The 20,557-nt window shown below is 39.5% G+C and overlaps 1 protein-coding gene across 5 annotated transcripts in view; it reads right to left on the reverse strand.

Annotated features, from left to right (window-relative positions):
• RC3H1 (ring finger and CCCH-type domains 1) overlaps positions 1 to 20,557 on the reverse strand; it is an 81,136-nt gene that overhangs the window by 26,142 nt on the left and 34,437 nt on the right. For 4 of the 5 annotated variants that reach the window (XM_076339617.1, XM_076339615.1, XM_076339614.1 and 1 more), the window contains exons 5-15: positions 19,751 to 19,926; positions 18,711 to 18,911; positions 17,416 to 17,548; positions 14,606 to 14,724; positions 12,474 to 12,586; positions 8,680 to 8,961; positions 8,149 to 8,366; positions 6,270 to 6,646; positions 4,974 to 5,105; positions 4,204 to 4,356; positions 794 to 1,004 (exon numbers count right to left, since the gene is read on the reverse strand). In XM_076339617.1, coding sequence (XP_076195732.1) covers positions 794 to 1,004; positions 4,204 to 4,356; positions 4,974 to 5,105; positions 6,270 to 6,646; positions 8,149 to 8,366; positions 8,680 to 8,961; positions 12,474 to 12,586; positions 14,606 to 14,724; positions 17,416 to 17,548; positions 18,711 to 18,911; positions 19,751 to 19,926 — 2,115 coding nt within the window. Of the gene's footprint in view, positions 1 to 793; positions 1,005 to 4,203; positions 4,375 to 4,973; positions 5,106 to 6,269; positions 6,647 to 8,148; positions 8,367 to 8,679; positions 8,962 to 12,473; positions 12,587 to 14,605; positions 14,725 to 17,415; positions 17,549 to 18,710; positions 18,912 to 19,750; positions 19,927 to 20,557 lie in introns of all 5 variants that reach the window. The other variant, XM_076339619.1, reaches the window with a different exon arrangement.

Here is a 20,557-nt window from a genome sequence, read left to right on the forward strand (position 1 = left end):
TTACAGCCACTATGAGAGCAGTTATTTTTAAGTTCCTAAAAGACTCAAGAGTCGATTGAGAATTCTGAGATACCTAGTTAACACCAGTTTGAAGATTAAGCTTTCAGGGAACCCAGAGTTCTACCTGTGATGAAGTCTAGAAAGTTACTGCTTGAATTAAGCAAATGAGTTTTTCAGCAGTTAACTCCTGAAAGAAATCTAGAAGGAAGTTTGAGGGAATATAATTAAGTCTTTTTCTTAAGATTATCCAGTGCACCTGAAGAAAGAGACCATCTTTTGGAGTAAGATATACAGCCACACTATACATGTGATGAGAAAATAGATGTGTAGAAAATAAACCGTTCCTACTTTATTTGCTTTGCCTAACAGTACACGAAACAATGGCTGCATTAAGCTTGCAGCAGCAATTATCAATAAAGTAGGAGTGCAGTACAGTACTTCGTTATGATGGTTTTCCATATGTATTTGAGAAAGCAGTAAGTTTCTGGATTCTACTACAACAGATTTAAAAGGGACCAGCAGAACAAAGTAACTTTTTCCAAACAGCAACAAATCACCAACACATACATTATGTGTGCATAAACCTGTCTGTGGAACAGGAAGTAGTGGCAGCCTTTTTCTTCAGGCTTCTCAGTGTAGCCCTACCTAGAATTATTTTTAGTGGCATAACATACATCTCAGCTATATTTCTAAGACAAGAAACAAGTTTACAGGGGCTGTCTTCAACTTGCACTAGACTGTAGCACTAAAGAAAACAGCAACAGCTAGCAAAATCCAAGAGCACACATCATACCTGAAATGATTGATTTGGTGGTAGCTCCCTGAACTGCCATGGCCTGCATGGGACCAGAATTCTGGTACATCGCTTTGGAAGTACGAGAGATAGCCCCAAATCTTGACACAGTTGGTCGGTCTCCAAATGGAATGAGGTCATCATCACCAGTCTCTGCTGCTCTTCGCTGCATGTCTAATCGCTGGTCACGCATGGCTTTACTATCTACGTTCTAGACAAGATATGGAAAAGACAGTCAGAAACTTATTCAGAAATTAATAAAACACATACCTTTTACAACAAGCTCGTACCAGTACAGTAAGCCTCTCTTGTATTCTCTATTCCCTTCATCCTTCAATTAGCCTTCCTATTCTTCAGTTTATAACTCCACTGTTAGAGTGATGTTTCTTTAATGGTCTAATTTAAGATGACCATTACTACCACCACTGTGAAGTAGTTGCAAGATTAATTGCGAACAAGTCCAAGAGAAGGGAGCAGCAGCAAAAGGAAATTAAGATGGAGAAAGTCTAATGGGACAGAAGGGGAAAAAACCCCTCCAGAAAAAAGTCTAAGAGGAGATCAGAGGGCATTCTCTGACGAATACATACACCTTCCAAAGTCCAAAAGAAATGCCTCTGAAGCCCAGTGTTAAGAACCATATCATCTAACTGCCTGCAGATGACTCAAAATGGGAATTATTCAGTACAGCACTTACTTGGACATGTCTAGTACATCTTTTCAGGCACATTTTTCATTAAGCAGTAGTACTTCTTGGAACATCCTGGTTTCTAACTCAGCTTCAGACTCAAACACCTTAACGGGTCAGCAAATGAACAGATAAAATGTTCTCTCTCTACTCGAAGAGCTTTGCCAAGCAGTCACAAAGGAAAAGATGTGCACAGAAAAGAAGCTAGATTTAGCAGGATAAGCCAATTTGACTCAACTTACTTAGAAGAAGAAACAACAGATTATCATAAAGATTTTTAACAAAGCTTTTCCTGAGATAAAGTTAGGCCATTTATGGGAGAAGTCACCTGGAGTGAGTAACTTAAAAACACAAGTCAATTGGTTGTTTCCATGAATAAAAATAAATTTTAAGAAAATCAACACAAAAGAAACAAAACAAAAATACACCACCACCACCACCCCCAAATAATCACCACATCCAGATAAACACAAAACAGTAACAGAAATAAACAGACTCAATTAAAAAAAAAAAGGAAAAGCATAGTTAAATGGGAAAGCTATCTGTTGGCTGCCAGGAAATGTAACACAGTAAGAATTGCCAAAGTCAAGACAAGACTTTGCTAAAGAAATAAAACTGTAGCACAGTGCTGCGTACAGCAAAAAGAACAAGGTAAGTGGGGCTACTACACAAAGAGGACTAGCTAAAGGCTGAAAACTTCAGTACGGTCCAAAATTAAAATAAAACTCTGCAAGCTTTCAGTGAGGATAAGGATTGCTAGAAACAGACAAGATAACATAGCTAAGGCAGGAATAATGGGGTGAAAATGGCAGTCACAACTGAGTTGGAAGCTAAACTCAAGAAATGTTAACATGTTGAAATTGGAAGGGGTATTAGACAGCATCTACTTTGGAATTCAGAGATTAAAATGACATTTTAATCTCGAGTCCGTAGGATGCTAGTACCAATTTTAATTTATTTCCATTTACTGAGTGGGGGGAAAGAACGTAGTGAAGTTGCAATGCCATCTGCATCAAATCCAGCACCACGCACTCTCAGATGATACTATTCTTACCCTTGAGAAAAGGAATCTTTTATGAGCAATAAAAAAAGGAAAAATTAATTCACTTGCCATCTGCAGTGAAGGTCTCCTGAGAATTTTTTCCTGTGAGGACACAAAAACTGAAGAGCAGCAGAGATCCTATTTACTTATCTGAAAATTAGCTCTGGGGCAGAAGAATGCTTTGTTTAGCAATGAAAAAGGAGGCTGCTTCTCCAGAACCTTATTACCTCTCCTGAGTTCCAGTTTGTTTGCACAATTTTCTAGCAGCAGGAATGAAAGACAAGAGCTGTTTGTTGGTTCCTGAATGCTGCCACTAGGAAAGCAGTAAGGCGATTCTGAGTAATCTCAGTACTTCTCCAGGTCAAACATAACAACGTTATGACTCAAGGCAAACACACTGTGTAGGACAGAGAGCAAAAGGACTTGTAAAAAAAACCCAAAGCTGCAGATGAAATGCCTTTTCTTGCTCTGCTTTTTCTGGGAAAAAGCCTCCTTTTTGCTCCCATTTCACACAATGTCTTCGAGTTCTTACAGGAAAGCAATTCAGTGGACAGAAACCAGATGCATTTAATTCCAGAGGGGAAAAGGGAAGCCTGCTTGTGGGCAAAGAGAAGCTGGACAGAAAAATCCTATTATTTAGTTAAGTGGTTGCAACAGGTGAGCACCTGTCCACAGAAGAATAAATTCTGGATAGAAATTTCTTCCTCCTCCCCTTACTGGCCAAAGAAAGGTCACCATGACAGTGACAATATATAAACAGAAGATGACAGAACACTTTTGCAGATGGGAGGTAAAGGAGAAAAACAGATGCATCTCTAAAATAGTCCCCCAGACTAAACAGTGCTTTCTCTTGAAGGCTTGAATGTCTTCCTACATGCATGGGCTACCAGCATACTTCTTGCTGTTGAGTGATGCTTACAAGTTCAGAAGAAACAGAATAGGGGCGGTATTTCAGAATCCTATTTCTTCTCTTCTACATTCATGACTCCCAATAATGACACCCTAGCAGCCCCTTCTTTTTGCAAAACTGACCTAGCAAAAATGCAGCAGCACAAAATAAGATCACAGCCAGACACCCATGGCTTCAGTGAAGGACTGAATAAGCACAGCATAGAGTTAGAAATTGCTCTCAAGAAGAATCAGCCTAGTATTATGTTATGACTATGCTTCTCTCAAAAGCTTCATGCAAGTTTTGGGTATTCTTGTGGTCACAAATCAGAGTCCTTCAACTAAAAACTAGTAACATTGTTAACAGCAATCACAATCACCTTAAAAGGAATTAATAGCACAAAGTTACGTTACGGCATCTCCCTCTGACAGAAAGAAGTAGAGGAAGCAACAGATGGACATGTTTAATTAACAAGCTGCCAGCACAGAGTCATTTTTGGATTTCAAGTAAGCGTAAAGAATCATGGCAAAATATCTCTTGCTATCCATGGCTTTAGAGCAGAGTGGTTAGCCTGCATCTATATTCAGAATTTTAAAACAGCTGCACAGATGTAGGACTGTTCATAACTTTGAAAACAAAGCACTCTGCACACTTGCAAATGCATTCTTTGACCGTAATGCACTTTTGAGCTTAAATACAAGCACTGCCGTCATCCTGGAAAGCAAATGAAAGAGTCCCTCCCAACACACAGAAGTATCACCTTTTCTTCTGTGTTCCCCTAAATCCCTACATACCACCATCTCCACACTCCTTGCTGCCACAACATCTTTGGGTTTTGCATCTTTGGTTCCAATGTAGGAGCCGATGGTGTCACAGGACCAGGGAGAGTACTGGCTATAGTCATTTCCTTTGTATTTCCCAGCTACCTTCAGGTCTTCATCCAAGTACTGTACAAACACAAAAATCTGGTTCTGTAAGTGAAGGGAAGAAGCAGCTTCACAGCCACCAGTACTTAGTTCAACAGCAGTGAACTTGAAGAAAAACACCACTAGGATTTTTTTTTTTTATCGGATACATCACCATTTGGAATTGGGCCATGGCAAGCATGAAATGTGTGAAATTCTGATCACCTGGCTACACTCCCAGTGATGACTGTTCACTTGGCCAGTATGAAAGTGATATTTTGACCTTGGTTAAAAAAAAAAAATAAACCTCTATCAAGCTGTTACTTAATTCTAAACACGCCAGGAGCAAATGAAGCAAAGTCCAGTAACCGTGAAGACTGACTACTTCAATTAATAATGGCTCAAAACTAATTCTATTGGTTGCACCAAAAGCAGATAGCTTAGGATCAGTGGTAGAAGAGAATCAACAGCCAATCGAGATATTGGAGACTGCACCATAAGGGCTTCCACCTGCAGCACAAAATCTACCGCCACCCCCCAACACTTGCCAACACTGTACTGTTCTAATTTTCTTGTTATCTTCACCTATCAGCACACACAAACTCCGAAGTATTTTCTAAACATGCTAGTAAGTCACATTTTTGTCAAAATAAGCTTACCTCCTCTGAATGAAAAGGATGAGGCAAGGTTGGTGACGGTGCAAAAGGAGGTGGAGAAATCACCTTCCTCTCTTCTAGCTGGGCCATGATCTCTTTCCTTCGTCGGTGAAGTTCGTCCAGGCTGGGATGCGGCTGAAATGAAGACAGAAATACGTTACAAAATATGGCAACCATATGCTGCAAGAAAAGGAAAATACAGCGAGTTGACAGTACTACTGTATACAGTACTGTATACAATACTCATTATTGTATTACTTACAATAATAAGTAATGATCATTTTGTTAAAGTCTACCTGTTAGCTTTCATATTTAATATAGGACATGCATGTTCCTACACTGGCCAGAGTGTGAGTTCAAGACACCCCAAAGGCAAGGAATGTTATTTGCCTAAAACTGATTAGGTCCTCAACTAAACCAGTGTCTCTAACTTTAAAACTACTAATCTTTTAACTCACAGGGAGCTCAACATGACTGTGTATTCCAATTTGGCAAAGCTTCCACTGGAACATGTTCCAGCGTGGCAAGTCCCCATTTCAGTCATATGGGGGAAAGTGGTAGAACGCTACAGATCATAACCTACCTAGTCACAGTTCGTTTGCATTTATTATTCATTTTGCAATAGAATTAAACATCCCACAAATGTGTCAAACTCAAAACTGATAAATCTATAAGCTACATAAAAAATGCTTCCTGGACTCAGTAATATGATTCAGAGCCTTTAATCTGAATGACAGCTACGTAAGTCCAACTATTCTACAGGACTCAATTCCAGCTGGTGATTTACCAAAACAAGTTTGTACACTTCTACTAGGAAGACCCTCCAGTTAGCAATCTTAAAGTAGAGAAAATATGGAAGAGCAGAATTTTTAGTTCCTTCATCAAGGGATGTATGTTTGCATATTTATTTATTTAGGCACAGAGATGGTCAGTCATAGATGAGCAGTACAAGAATGTACACGACCATTTGCACTAGAAAGAGAGTAGCCCTCTCCAGCCTAATCTTTGTTGGAGAAGTCAGGGCCATACGAGACTTCCAAAATTAATTACAAAGCTTTTCTACTTCGAGCACTAAGTAGCAGCCTACTCTTTTACATATTAACATCATTACAATTGCAGAGTTGACCAGTAACTAAACTGCCTCCCAGTTTTTGATCAGCTTCATCAAATGTACCCCTTCTTAAAGTTCAAACTTTAATTTCTCACAAAACCCATCACCTTACTGCAAAAATATTCAACTTCAAGTAGTTTATATTTTCTCTCTCAAACAACTACAAAAACACAATATAAAAACCATACCCTGTGGCATGAAGGTCTGATCTGATTGAGATGTGGAGCCACTGGGCAATAACCCTCTGTTTGCTGGTATCTGTCTCTGGATTCAGGTACGTAGGAAGGTACAGCTGCTTGTGGAATTTCAATGGGTACAGGGCTTCCTCGGACAATCTCCTCTCGCTGATATGGCTGGACAGGGGGATATACACGACGGCTGTCATAATGCGGTGGGTATATGGGTTGTCCCATAGGAGGATACTGCTGCGGCTGCGTGTACTGTGGGCTCACCACACGATCCTGAAGGTAGGGTGGGTAATGGTCTAAATAAGGTGGACCAGGTTCAGGAGCTGATGGAGGCGGTCGGACAAAGCGAGACATGGACTGAGTAGGATAGTAAACTCCTGAAAGAAGGGCAAGAGGAAAAAACACAAACAAGATACAGAAAGCGATTATCACAACTGTCCACAAAAACAAATTGTTTCAAATACTCCAGTCTACAAGTATCATGAAGAGAATGGTATAAATTAATTCACGTGTTGTTTGCTCCCACTGTCTAACCGGTATTTCTACTCAAAAATTAACTGCAGAAAACCTAGAAAAAGCAATAGTTGATCCAAAGCTCAAGTGACACAGTTTAATTATCTAAAGATACCAGCAAGGTGTAAAGGTTACAGTAGCTGGAGAAGAGGTGATGAGACTGAGCTCACCACAGGTGCCACAGAAGTCCTCCTAGCATACCAAACAGAAATAATTCACTAGAATGTCTCTGCAGATTGATACGAATGCTTTTAGCTACACAAGACCTAAAAAGTAAACGGAAGATTAGCCTGTACATCTTTATCCACGCAACTAAAATTCAATTTGTCCCAACACATCAGAGCCATTGCCTGTGTAAAGAAACTTGGATTAATTAGAATTTAAAGTTATCTAAAGATTCATTCTACCTCTTGAACAGTAGAAGGAATTTTCAGTACTGTGAATCACCGAAGACTTTAAGATCACACCTTCTAGTTACCTGAAGATTTTAGTAACCTATCTGGGATCTCTGGATAATTTAAAAATATACATGAATATGCACATGTTAATTATGCACACATCAAATTTCGTGGACAACTCAGATCTTCGTTTGCACATAATAATCAAAAGTAAGCTTTTTCTTTTTTCTTCAAAATGCTCTACACCTTTCTAAAAAATGGTTCCTGCCCCCCACCCCTTTCCTTTCTAGGGCTTTTTCTTCTTTCCACTTCTTCTGGTCTTTCATTCCTTATTTTTCTTTCACATTAACTTCACTTTATGTCATTTCTCTCTCCAATCTTATGTTGCAAAAGAATCATTCCCTGTCTTTATATACAGCCATACCTTTTCTTTTTAATCCCCTTCAATATTATCTTTCTCCACTTGGTCTCTTTATACTTAGAACTTTTCCTCTTATTTCTTTTTTTATGATATTTTCTTTTTTGTGCCCAGCCCTTCTCTAATTTCACTTGTCTCTACCCATCACATGCATGTGCAGACATTTCTGAAACACTCATACACTTTTCATTAAGGACCTAAGTACTTTCACTCCTCAAGCATAAACCCCTCTGCTGGTTAAGCTTTATTTCCATTTTCCCTGAGTCAAATTGAATTAAGGTTTACCAGAACCCTGATCTAGCCCAGTTGGGAAGAACTGAAGAAAGAAGGATTAGCTACACCGGACGGATACAAAACTCTGTTTTCACTTGCATTAAAGTCCTCAGTCAAGACATAAATTTCCATTTTATTATGCCATCACCACATTAGTGCCTATAGTCCATGTGATATGCAAGAAAACTCCACCTTAAGGGCTTGAGTAAACACCAGAGTGGGAAGAAAGAATAAAATCAGTATGAAGATCAAAGATAGATCTTGGTCTCAAACTTACCTTGTTGGTAGGGTGCTGGCTCAAATGGTGGGGCAGCTCCTCTAGGGTCTTGATAAAACATATCTGCTTGCTGAGTATTATACAACTGAGACCCCCGTGGTACCATTTGCAACTGCTTGGTGACAGACACTGAAGGCAGATCTGCTGGTGCCCGAGCAGGCACAGGATGAGGGTTCACTGGTAAGGCAGAAATAGAGCTCTTGGGGACAGATTCGAGCCTAAAAAGTAGAAAGATGGCACTGCTCATTAAGGCCTGATATAGCACACTGTACTTTAAAACACTGTTCTTTGTCTATATTGCACCTTCTGAAGGCTTACATCACCTTCTCCAATTAAAATAGAAGCAAACAGGGAAGTAAAGCAGTTTAGAGTTTTAGCTTTAGTTTTCTACTCTACTCTTTATAATCACTTAAAAAAAAAAACCAAACCAAAAAAACCTTTTGTGTTTCTTTTGTAGAGAATGGGCTTACTTTGTTTCTACTGCTTATTTACACACATGACACCTTGAACAACATTTAGGAAGACCCGTACAAGTCAGGAGGGGATCCAGGGGCACTGCTACTCAGATGGTCCATCTTCCCTGGCTTCAGAGCAGTTTCGTAACCGGAGTCAGTCCCTCGAGAAATAAGTTGCGTCACCGTGCTGCCTGTTGACACAATTCCATTTGGCAGAGCAGAAGTTTTCCTATTGGGCAAGTCCACTCCCCCTTCCTCTGAGAGGATAGCTCCTGAAGGCAGGCCCACCTCATTTAGCTGGCCCAGGGAGGCACTCAGGGGTCTTCTGGGAACCAGACGCTTGTTCATTTTACGGAATCTTCAGAAAAAGAAACCACACATCAAAAATTGAAACAAAAAACTAAAAGGAGTTGCAGCATTTTCAGGATTTTTCAAACACAGATGCTACTGAAATCTTCAAGTTTTAATTCAAGTTTCCTAAGGGCTTGTGAAAAATTTATTACGAATAGCAGTGAAGTTGTAGTTTAACAGCTATTTGAACTGTTACTAGCAGTTTCAATCAGAAGAACAAGGATGGATTTTTAATTACAAGTACACCAAGAATTCACAGCTAAACTTCACACAGCAAGTTTAAAATATTATTTCCTGTACATATATGCATTTCAACCGTACGGAAGAAAACCAAAACCAAACCCAAACATCACATAAAATACCACCTATAGTGACAGAAGCTTCAGAATGAGAATCAAGTCTATTTTATTCAGAGAAGAAACTAATAGCAGAAAATTGAAGTGACAAAAGATGAACAGATTCCCTTTTGCACCATTTGTCCAACAAGCCAAATCAAGAGTTTATTGCCATGTGATAACTTTTAAAGCACAGTTCGTTAAGATTTATGTTACTATACCAATACGTAGCTTACACCATTTGTGTTATTTGATAAATTGACTGCAGAGATAAAAATTCTAACACTGTAATTCCAAAAATCTAACTGCTTCTGGTAAGTCTGAACAAACACGAGTCTTTTAACTAATGTTCCACAAAAATCAGTAGAGTGATGGTATTGGACCAATGAAGAGAGCAAATTTCAGAGTTGAAGGTCCTCCACTAAACATCCTGCCATTAGCTTAGATACCGGGATGCAAGTGGGAGGGCATATTTGTAGGCCTGAGTGTTCCCACTGTTTATATCATAGAACAAGAGGTCATTTCCTATGCAAGAAGGTTTCACCAGGGTTGAAACCAACACTTTCATATCATATCTAACAAGCAAAGTGAGATGGTAACACAGAGTAGGAAGGTACACACATTATTGTAGAAAATAGAAAAAGGGGGCAGTTATACTCTATTACTCAATCTTCAGATAATCTTTATGTTTGCCCATATGCACAGCATTAACAGCAATGCAACAGAGGCAAAAAAGGTCTTTTTGTTGTTGTGGGGTTTTGTTGTGGTGGTTGTTTTTTAGACGTGACTGAGTATAGGGTCAGACAAAGTGTAACCTTGCTATATAGAGTTGAGCTGATCATCTTTAAGAGTTCGTTGACTGTCTTCTAGCCACCTTCCTAACTCTCCATCAACACCCCAATTTCCTAGCTGGATTAATCTTTACCCACATAATCAAACTATAAATTCAAGCTACATAGCGTTGACAGTGGGCATCATTCAGAATACATTAAAAGGGAGTAAACAAACCAGGCTATCACCACAGAAGTACATGAGTAGGACAGACTACAGCTTTCTAAACATATACTGCTCAGAAGTCATTCTGGCATCTCATGTCAGCCATACAAGTCAGCTGGATGCATAGAGGTGAGCGGAAGTGAGCTCCCCAGGCTGAACTTACTGCTTTACTTTGGCATCCCGCTCAATATCCAAACCAGTTTCTCCCTGCAAAGCAGCAGCAGGATGTTGGGAAACCACTGCCATGTTCTCCCTGCCAATTACTTCTGGACATCTGCCTGCCATCAGGTCTCTTAGAGGTACAGTGTCTGATGGCTCCTGACTCTCTGAAGGCTTGCACACAACTTGCAAGATGAGGACAACTGGCCATCCCTGCCCATTCATCTAGAACACAACAGTACGCTCAAGAGACAGGCACATGTGTATAGACACCCATTCAATCAAAGGTGACAGGAAGAGTTTATATAGCACCCTCCATGATAAAATACTTAGAAAGAATAAAAGTTGCACAGTGCTGCCCTCTGGATTTTTCTGAACAATTTTATGAATCTTTGTTGCAGTCTCCACACGTGCAGGACAAAAATAATCCAAAAAAGTTTGATACTTGTCTATGCACACTGGGTCTTTGTCCCTTGCCAAGAGGGGAATCAGCTGCTGTTTAAGCAAGTCTAGATCATAATTTGCTATCTAAGGCATTATCCCATACTTCCCCACAACCTTCCTGCAAACTTAAAGCTATATATAGAGATACAGGAACTACATAGCAACAGCAATGCCTATTACTCATACTAAACATTTTTAAAAGGAGGAACACTAATGCAATATCTACTCAAAGGAATTAAGCAAAGATAAAAGGTACAAGGAAGAATCAGAATTCAGAGTTCCCCAACCACCTACAGAAACCGCTGCAACCTGAAACAGAACAAGCATTCACTTCACCCCGTAACAACATTATTACTAAGGCATACAAGCCAGTCTGGACAAAACAGGCCTCTTCCACCTGCAAAGCTGACGAACAGTCTTTCTTGATACATACAACTAGTTCAGAGGCACTAATACTGACTCACCACCTTTGTTAACCATCCAACCAGCACTACCAATCTCCATTTTCTTAATACCATGACAAAAGGGGAAAAACCCCAACTGTTTCTGTAGAACACAAGTATCAAAGTCCTATTCTCTGATCATTTGAATAACTGCCTTTGTCATTCTATCATCACATGCTCTGCTCTTTTTTTCTTCCTGTTTTGCCTATGTACTGCATACTGGCTATAGAGCCAATGAACTGCCATATTAATGCTTCAAGTTTTAGACTTTAAAGGAAAAAAAAAGAGACTGCACACATTTCCAAATCTTCAGAGTTTTCTTCTGAGTAAAAAAAAAAGTGCCTTTTCTTGAAAGAAGTGAATGATTTTAGCCCAAAAAACAAGTAAGAAGTTATATATACTGCATAAAATACATTGTATTGTATTTATTTCTTTTAACTCTTAAATAATCCATTTCACTTTCCAAAAAAAAAAAAAGTAAAACAACCTTCAGAACAGCAGCAGCTTGCTCTTGGATAACTAGGTGCCCTCCTCTAAATCTGTAATGAATGTTACTTATTTACTGCAGCCTTCATATGACCACCATTTTTTAACTCTTCAACAATAGCTTTAACCACTTTTAGGTTACTGCATGTGCAACCTGTCAAAGAGTTTCAAAGAATAACTGTTGCAGAAGGAAAACTTGCGATGCTCATTTTTCTCTCTCTGGATAGCCCTAGCAGCACAGAAGAACAAGAGAACCCCTATATCTGAAAAACTGCCAGCAACCTACTTCTCACACCTGAATATAAAGGCAAGATGAGAAATACACACAAATAAATGACCATAATGGATGCAAACAGCATGTTTAGTCACACTTGAGAAATAAGAAAAACAGCCCACCTTCAAAATCTCAAATAACACTTGTGTAAACATCAAACTTTCAGAGCTGCATTACTGCTGAACAAAGCAAAATATCCTATGTTTAAGAACGAACAGTTCCAAAACCTAAGAGATGACTGTTAGAAGTTTTTCACATTATTTCTTGCTAATGTAACAGACAAGTTACACCTCCTCTCCCCATTTCTAGATATGATAAATAACTCTTATGGATAAGATGAAACAAAGATTGGACTGATTTCTACCATAAGAGGTACACTTACTTTTCTAGTTCCTCCTGTGAATGTGCAAAGGTGCAGCTGGCCCCTCGGGGGCATCCTCCTCTCTGTTTCATGTCTCGGCACATGTATGTCTTGTACTTGCTGTGCTGAGGAGGCTGACAAGGTTAAAGAAACCAGGTGAGACACCTGAATGTAAGTGCACTTAACCAAGAACTGAACGTATCTTCTTATTAAAGGCCTGATGTTTGACTGTTGATAATTCCTTCAATTTAAATGTTCCCAGAAGTACCTAATGTGAAATAAATGACTGGAGCAGTATTCATGTTTGGTTCAACAGAACTAATAGATTCAAGAGTAGATGTTTTGACAACTAAGTCACTATCAGGTTTTTAAAACATTTTTATTCAAATTCCTTACTGGAGCTTGATTGGAACACAGCTGTATGTTTCAGGAAACAATTAAGTGGACAAAACTGATATAGGCTGAAAAAAAATAGCCATGCTTAATCAGAAAGTGCCAAATATTCATCAAGCTTTGTGGTTGATTGAAAATAAATACAATTTACAGTTACTTTTCCCTTGCTTTCTGTTAGCTCAAAATGGCACTTGAGTATCCCTTTGAACTCTACGAGAGTTAAATTTCATCAAGTCCCCTTTTACCCCTCTTTGGACTAAAAATCTCTTAACTATCTATGATAATTATTTCCATCAATAGTTGAGGATGCAATCTTACTCCTACACAGATCAGCAGGGTATGGGTTGTCTTCTGTATTTTTAAGCTTCCCAAGAAACGACAACTTACTGCAACCTTGCTGTCTGCATGTACGCCCATTTGCCAGTCTCTCTAAATAAATTTTGACAGAAGGCCAGAGGTGGTCTCAAAGACATTTAAGTTCCTACAGTTTTTATGGCAGAATTAAATCAGGGGCAGAAATACCCTATCAGAGTCCCCACCAAGGAAAAGGTCTGTAAAAGTAAACTCTTGCTTTCTGAGAAACTCAGCCAAAAGATGTAAATCTGTAAGAAGCCATCTGCAAACTGTTTTTTGTTTTGGTTGGGTTTTTTTTTTGCCACCTACTGTAGTGGAGGGGGAAAAAAAAAAAAAAAAAAAGGATTTAGGCAGGGTATACATAAGCTGCACAGCCCTCTGCTGGCCACTGCTGCCAGCCAGCAAAACTGCCCAATACTCAGCAGATGTCCCCTTTCCCACTTGGGAGGCTTTGGGTTCCCTTCCAAGTGGCACAGCATGTACCAGGTCTAGGCGATGGACTCACCAGAACAAAAACCCTCACTGTTTTTCCCACCCCGATTTCCACTTGTGTATTCCTACTGCTTTTCGTTTTGTTGGTAACCGTGCTCATTAGGCATCCCAGTGAACCAGTGAATGCAAAAAGGTAGAACAGCAGAAATAATCCACTCTGATTTTGCCCTTTTTTTTTTTTTTTTGGCAGAGATAATCTTTCTACTAGTTCAGCTCCCCGAACCAGCTCTCCAAGAGGATGAGTGCCAAAGCAAGGGAGGGAGTGGGAATGTGTGATAGGCAGCTCTGTTTTTCAGCAGCAGGTAGCATTTATATCAACTTAGCTATACAACAAAATGAGATCAAAGGAACATGTGATAAGATAACTATGAGATAAGCTAATATATATATTTGGCAACATCGTTTCGTTTCTGAACCAAAAAATTTTGCTTCAGGAACTTAGATTGCACCTTTATATTAAGTCTTCCCAAATCTTTAAACTTTACAGAGCATTAAGCACAGGTATAAGAAAAAAATCATTAACACAGAGCCACCTGGCTGAAACGTGTCACATTAAAACAAACCCAAGAAAATTCCCACAGATCATAGTGCTAGGCACCCCAGCTTCTCTTCCCCACCCTCTAGTCAGGAGGGTTGTTTATTCATTTCCCTAAGCTCGCAGCTGGATCAGACTGTTTTCTTTTCATCCTAGTGAGCTGTGCAAATTAATGCAACAGGTATTGGAGAGGGATTGTGTTGTTTTGTGTTTTTTCTTTCTCGTTTGTTTCTTTTTGATAAATATGACACAGCAGTGATATTTTTCCATCAGCTCCTCGTCAAACCAAATCTCTCCAGATAACATTAGTAAACCGCTACTATTGGATACAGTCAATAAGATTTAGGGGTAAGCATTTCCTAAATGATTTAGCTTTTACCTGTTGCTGATCTGTTCCTTTCTTGCTGTGATTCTGGATATAATCAACTAAGCCATGAACCACAGTCCTCACAGCAACTAGTCCATTTTCCAGTTGTTCCCATGTTGGAGGTGGAGCATCTATTGCATTGACAGCAAACAGAACATAAAAAGAAAAGTCAGAAGGATTTTCTAAAACCAGGTACAAAGAAACCATCAGTATCACACAACTTCACTAGACAACCAAAAATATTTTATCGGAAACGTGCGTCGTGAGATAAAAAGTGTTCAGCACCTTAATTCAGGAATATGTACCACTTAAAGAATAAAGCCACCTATAGACTCAAGATTGAACCACACAAAATATCAAATGAGCCAGCAAGACTATTATTAGCATGTCAAATTATTTCCTTTTACCAAAACTTTCATATCCCATAAGAACTCCAGAGTAAACGCATTGTACAAACTCTGCACATAATAGAAAAAAAATCAGGCTGAAAATCCCTCTTTGCATTCAGACTCCTGTAGGTAAAATCATTCTGTACAAATATCATCATCACTGGCCTAAATCATGCAGGCACCATCACTGAACAGCAACAGAAATTGATGCCTCTCACATAGAAAAATGTCACAAGGCAAATCCACGTATCAGACCACCATCTAACATACAGCAGTGTGAATAAACAGCGCAGTCTTAATTCTATAGGGGCACTTGTTCTTTCTAGCCAATTTGCTTTTCTAATTGTTTAATCTATTCTAGCAGATGACACTCCCACCACGTGCCTACACTCTCTGCTGCAAAACATAGGACCTCAAAGTGCTTCACTAAGTGCCTTTCAAGATCTTTAGCACAATTACATTCTATTCTGCTCACAAGGACCAAATTCTTCCAGAGAAACTTCAACATACCTATAGAACAGCAGGGAAGCAACTCAACAGCACAGAAGAGAAACATCAAGATCGGACTCACCTACTGAAACTGAGTGTGGCTATTAGTGATTCCGCTTTCCGTATCAGTCTTTGGCTAACAAATTTGCAGTACACACATAGTTTTGTCCCTGACTTGTTACAGTATGAAAGATTTGGGAAGAAAGCACTACAACTCCTTTAGCCGTAAAATACAACTGGTCCTCATTTGAAAGGTAAGTTTATTTATTTAAACAAACAGAAACTAAGAACTACAACTTTTCACCTCCTGAAGTCATAGTTCAGGCCTTCACACTATTTTGATACTGATTTTACAAATACTAACAAGTATAAAATAAAACTTCAGCCACAGCACTCTCCATTCTATCCCTTCCCTTCTCCCTCAGGTGGTCCATCCTCACAGCGCTGCTGACTTTTTCAACAATTTCCATCTTTCTCTCTTCTGTCAACAGCTTAGATTTTATTTCCCAGTTATATTCTTTACAACTAACTTCCCCTCCCCAGACTGTCTTTCACACCTTTGCAGAATTACATATTAACCAGAAAAATACTAAACTCCCTAGGATAACAAGTCTTTCTTGTCTAGACTGATTTTTGCACAGCTTCTGTCTATTCAATCTATCAAAACTCTACTTTGGAATCCAAAATTGTTTACACAGAAGATGCCTTATGATTTTAAGCTGCCTCTAAGAGAGTCTTCTGAGTGCAATGTCTGCAGACTAGAGACCTCAGATCAAAAACTAATACACAGAATTTCTAGAAGAAAAAGACACACAATTTTTAGATACGTTAGTGAAGTCCTTAATCTTGAAGACTTCCCCTAGTTTGTAAACAAATTATTTGCTCTGGTAAAGAACTGGAGAGAAAAAGATATCTCAGAGTTTCTATCTAATTTCCTTCCTAGTAGCTGGTACAATTCTGTGTTTTGGATTTAGGATGAGAACAAAGTTGATAACGCACCGATGTTTTAGTTGTTGCTAGGTAATGCTTACACTAGCCAAGGACTTTTCAGCTTCCCATGCTCTACTGACTGAGAAGGCTACAGGTGCACAAGAAGCTGGGAGGGGGGCACAGCCAAACTGGCCAAAGAAACATTCCATGTCATGTGATGTCATGCTCAGTACATGAACTGGGGAAAGCTGGCCGGGGGGGCCGCTGCTTGGGGACTGGCTGGGCACTGGTCAGCGGGTGGTGAGCAATTGTACTGTGCATCACTTGCTTTGTGTATTATTATTATATTATCATTTTATTTCAATTATTAAACTGTTTTTATCTCAACCCATGAGTTTCTCTCACTTGTGCTCTTCCAGTTCTCTCCCCCATCCCACCGGGGGGGGGGGTGTGGGGGTGTGGTGGTGGTGGTGAAGTGAGCGAGCGGCTGCGTGGTGCTCAATTGCCGACTGAGGTTAAACCACGACAGAGTGACAGCTAAAGCTCTGCATTAAGCACAGTAGTTCTATCAATCTTCCTGTTGCTTTGCAAATCTGGTTTCAAATAGCAGCATGTGTACTAAAAAAGGGAAAGGGAGGAAGGACTGCTGCCACTCCCCCCAGTTAGCGTTGCCCAATATCAAGTATACACCATGTAACCTCACAGGATTATACATATAATTCAACATCCTCATCCACGCTCACCCAGTACTGTCAAACAAGGAAGGTCTCTTCAGAAAAGTGGTGAAATTATTCCTGCCATACTTTTGAATCTATTTTAGCTTCAGAGTAGTTCAGTTCCTCACACAGATTACTGCTGTTCCCAGGCTGGTTATGAATACCAGTCAAGAATCTTAAGTTTAAGAGTTAGAGGATGTTTCCTTCCACTTGATGAACAGCTTTCAACCCTTCAACAGTGTGAAGTTCCTCTTGCTAAACTGTGAGTTAAAGGTTTTTATAAAACATCTAGACTTACCTGGACTGGGATCAATATTTGCCAAGAGCTCTAGGTGAGGTCGAAGACGATTCAGGTTAGCTGGATCTCCAGTCCTCTGAAGAGCAATAGTTAATTCCTGAACACTCTGTGCAAATGAGGCTGGGGTCTGCAACTTAAAAAAATTATAATAATTAACTTTTTACAGGCAAAACAATCCTCATGGTTTCTGAAGGTTGCTCCACAAGCTCACAAGAGCTGTCTTCCAAAACTGGAATAAAATGTTTTTCGCACAAGCCCATTTCAGCACCTTCTATCAAATTCCTTCTCTGGCATTAAGAACGCACAATTCTTTGACATTGCAAGTTAAAATACAGCTCTAAATAGACAAAATGAAGGCTGGTATTATTTCTAGCAACGTAATCTATTTCTTTTCTGTGTTGCACTGGCACCCACAAAAAAATACAGAATATTAGAAACCATTTAATTTAGATTTATGAAGAGTCTAATATCTCCAATCCCTGAACTAACAGGTTTGCACCCTGCTTTAAACTGAGTACAGCAGACAATAAAGAGCAAGATGGTTGAAGGATAAAGATAGCTAGCAACGTCCTATTTACTAACATCACAATTTCAGTATTTAAAAACCTTTAAGTCTACCTAGGTCCTTCAGGAGATGTCTGGCAGGACACCCGAAAAGGTGGGCAAATGTATAAATACACAACAGACCAATCTTTAAGCTAATCCTCCTGCACCACAGCCAAAGCAATTATTTCACAGCTTTTGTAACCATTCAACAATCCCACCTAATTTAGGCACTTACATGTGAGTCCCCTAATTTAAAAGCCCATTTATCCTATGTTCCCTCTAAACAAAAAGAGATCTGGGCATTTCCAGAGGTCAAGTAATTTTATTTAAGAAATGTGCTTCCACCTCTCTTACTTACTTCAGGTATAGACTAGGGGACTGATTTTCTTTCAACTTATGCACTAGCTTCCTGCCTGGAAACATGAACCATTAACCTCTGTTACTACATTGGCAGTTATTAGCTGTTCAGAAAGGACACATCCCAGCTGTGCAGCTAATCTTTGTGGCTTCCCATCTGCAGAAAGAGGTAAAGTAGAAAGAGATGGCAGGATGGCAGAGGGAGCAAGATTCATTAAGTTACAAATATATATTCTAATTATTTCAAAACCCGCTATGGCCTAAATAACAGGGCAAATGATTAATGGGTAAGGTGAGTACACATGGGCACAATTTGTAAATTCATGTTACAAGTATTTAAATCTAGCACAGTTGCAAACAAGATAGAGTAGGCTGATTTTAGGTGGCTTTACCTTGTCAATGATAGACTGCATGTGGGATTTGTGAGATTGGTCTCCGTATAACAGTGAGGACCACTGATCTGGTGCAATGCGTAAACCTGCTTCCATAGCAATTTGAACTATCTGGGAGTCATGTTCCCTTCTCAGAGCTTCGTAAGTCCGAAATTCCTCCTTCAGTTGCATCAAGGAGGAATCCTCATCTCGCTTTGTCACCTAGTGAGGAGAAACGAGCCAAATACAATTAAGCAGGATAAACCAGAGATTATGTAACATCCAAGGCAAGTGAAATCTTCAGTCAACAACTAAGTTCTTCCTCCTAAACTAAACTATGACACCACGCAGTGAACACTAGTTCCTACTAAAATAACACACTCTTCATAAACTGGAACCACTGTGAAATGGATACCAAACATAAATTTACCCAGACTCTGACCCAGATATTGGTGGAAGCATCACACTTCCTAAATGACTTTACAGCATCCACACCTTACTTCTCCAATCAAGGTATTTTGTTTGTATTGCAGAATTTTGTTTGAGGGTGCAATTAGCAGCAACAAAGTATTTTTCTCCTCATTCAGCAAAAGTGAATGACATTTAAGTTGAGCACCTAGGAATAGACCATTAAATACTGTGAAGTACAATAAGCAGTTTAAGTTCTCTTCATACAACTCTGATATCCAAGAGCCTCATATTTCTTTGTTTCTAACCACACCACCACTCAATTAACAGAAATGGGGATTTTCCAGCTTTAAGCCTCTTCTAAGGAGGTAAGTTATGCTGATCTACATACAAGTTTTGTTACTGTGCATCTATTAAACCTGGACAGAGTCAAAACCTAGCTTTACAGCTTAAAGTTGCAATTTCAGCCTACATTGCCATCATAGCTGTACGACAAAGAACTCTCCAAACACATGTGGGACTTAATGAGTAATACTTTCTATAACTACACATATTTTTAGGCACATTTAATGTTACAGGACAATGAAAATTGAAAATGAAAAACAACAGTTTTCACAGCATTATGAAATCTCCAAGCAGAATCTTCCCCATACCTTGAAGCACGAGGCTCTGTAAAGAAGCTGGACAACATGCCCAATGCTAGTTTTAGAAGCCTGAGGAAATCGCGGCTCCAGCCTCTGAACCACAAAGAGAACCAAGACTTTTCGTGACAACGCAGATCCATCTTCCAGAGCCAGTAGAACCAGCTTTAAAGCCTCCTCTTGCATTGCTGGTGGCAGGGTGGAAATGTGAAGAAAAGAAGATGAGAGAAGACCAAGAAAGATTTCTGCAGTTTCTTGTTTCCCTACAAGTGGGAGACCAGCTACAACACACACCCACACCCCCAACACAAACCCACAGACACGAAAGGGAGCTGAACAAGAGGGAGGGAAAGAGGGAAGGAACACTTCCAGATTCCCAGACTGTGACTGAGGAAATAGGACTTTTTAATTTTTTTTATTATTATTATTTGTTATACATTGGGTATCAGATGATAGGAAGACTTCTTTATTCCTGTCTATACATATCTCTTGATTATTAATATAAGAGTTTTCAAAGTGTATTATCTATGTCCCACACCTATCCCAGCAGAAAAAGCTGACAGGCTGAGGAAGAGCAAGGTTGGTTCCCATGCAGGTGAGAGAGCAATTAGTGCCCGCACAAATAAATTAGGTGCTGTAGCACCACATATTTTGCTAGGTAACAAGCCTCTCTCTTCCCTGCAGTGGCACAAAAGCTAGCATCCTGAAGTTAGTCTTCCTTCATTTGTTTCAGTGGGCAAAAGCTTCTTTATTTTTTTCTTTATTTTAAGAAATTGGCTTCATATTTCAAGGCATTATTTTTGTTGGTCCTCAACAAGG

The sequence above is a fragment of the Aptenodytes patagonicus genome, chromosome 5 (assembly GCF_965638725.1).
Source record: "Aptenodytes patagonicus chromosome 5, bAptPat1.pri.cur, whole genome shotgun sequence".
NCBI classification, from domain to species: Eukaryota; Metazoa; Chordata; class Aves; order Sphenisciformes; family Spheniscidae; genus Aptenodytes; species Aptenodytes patagonicus.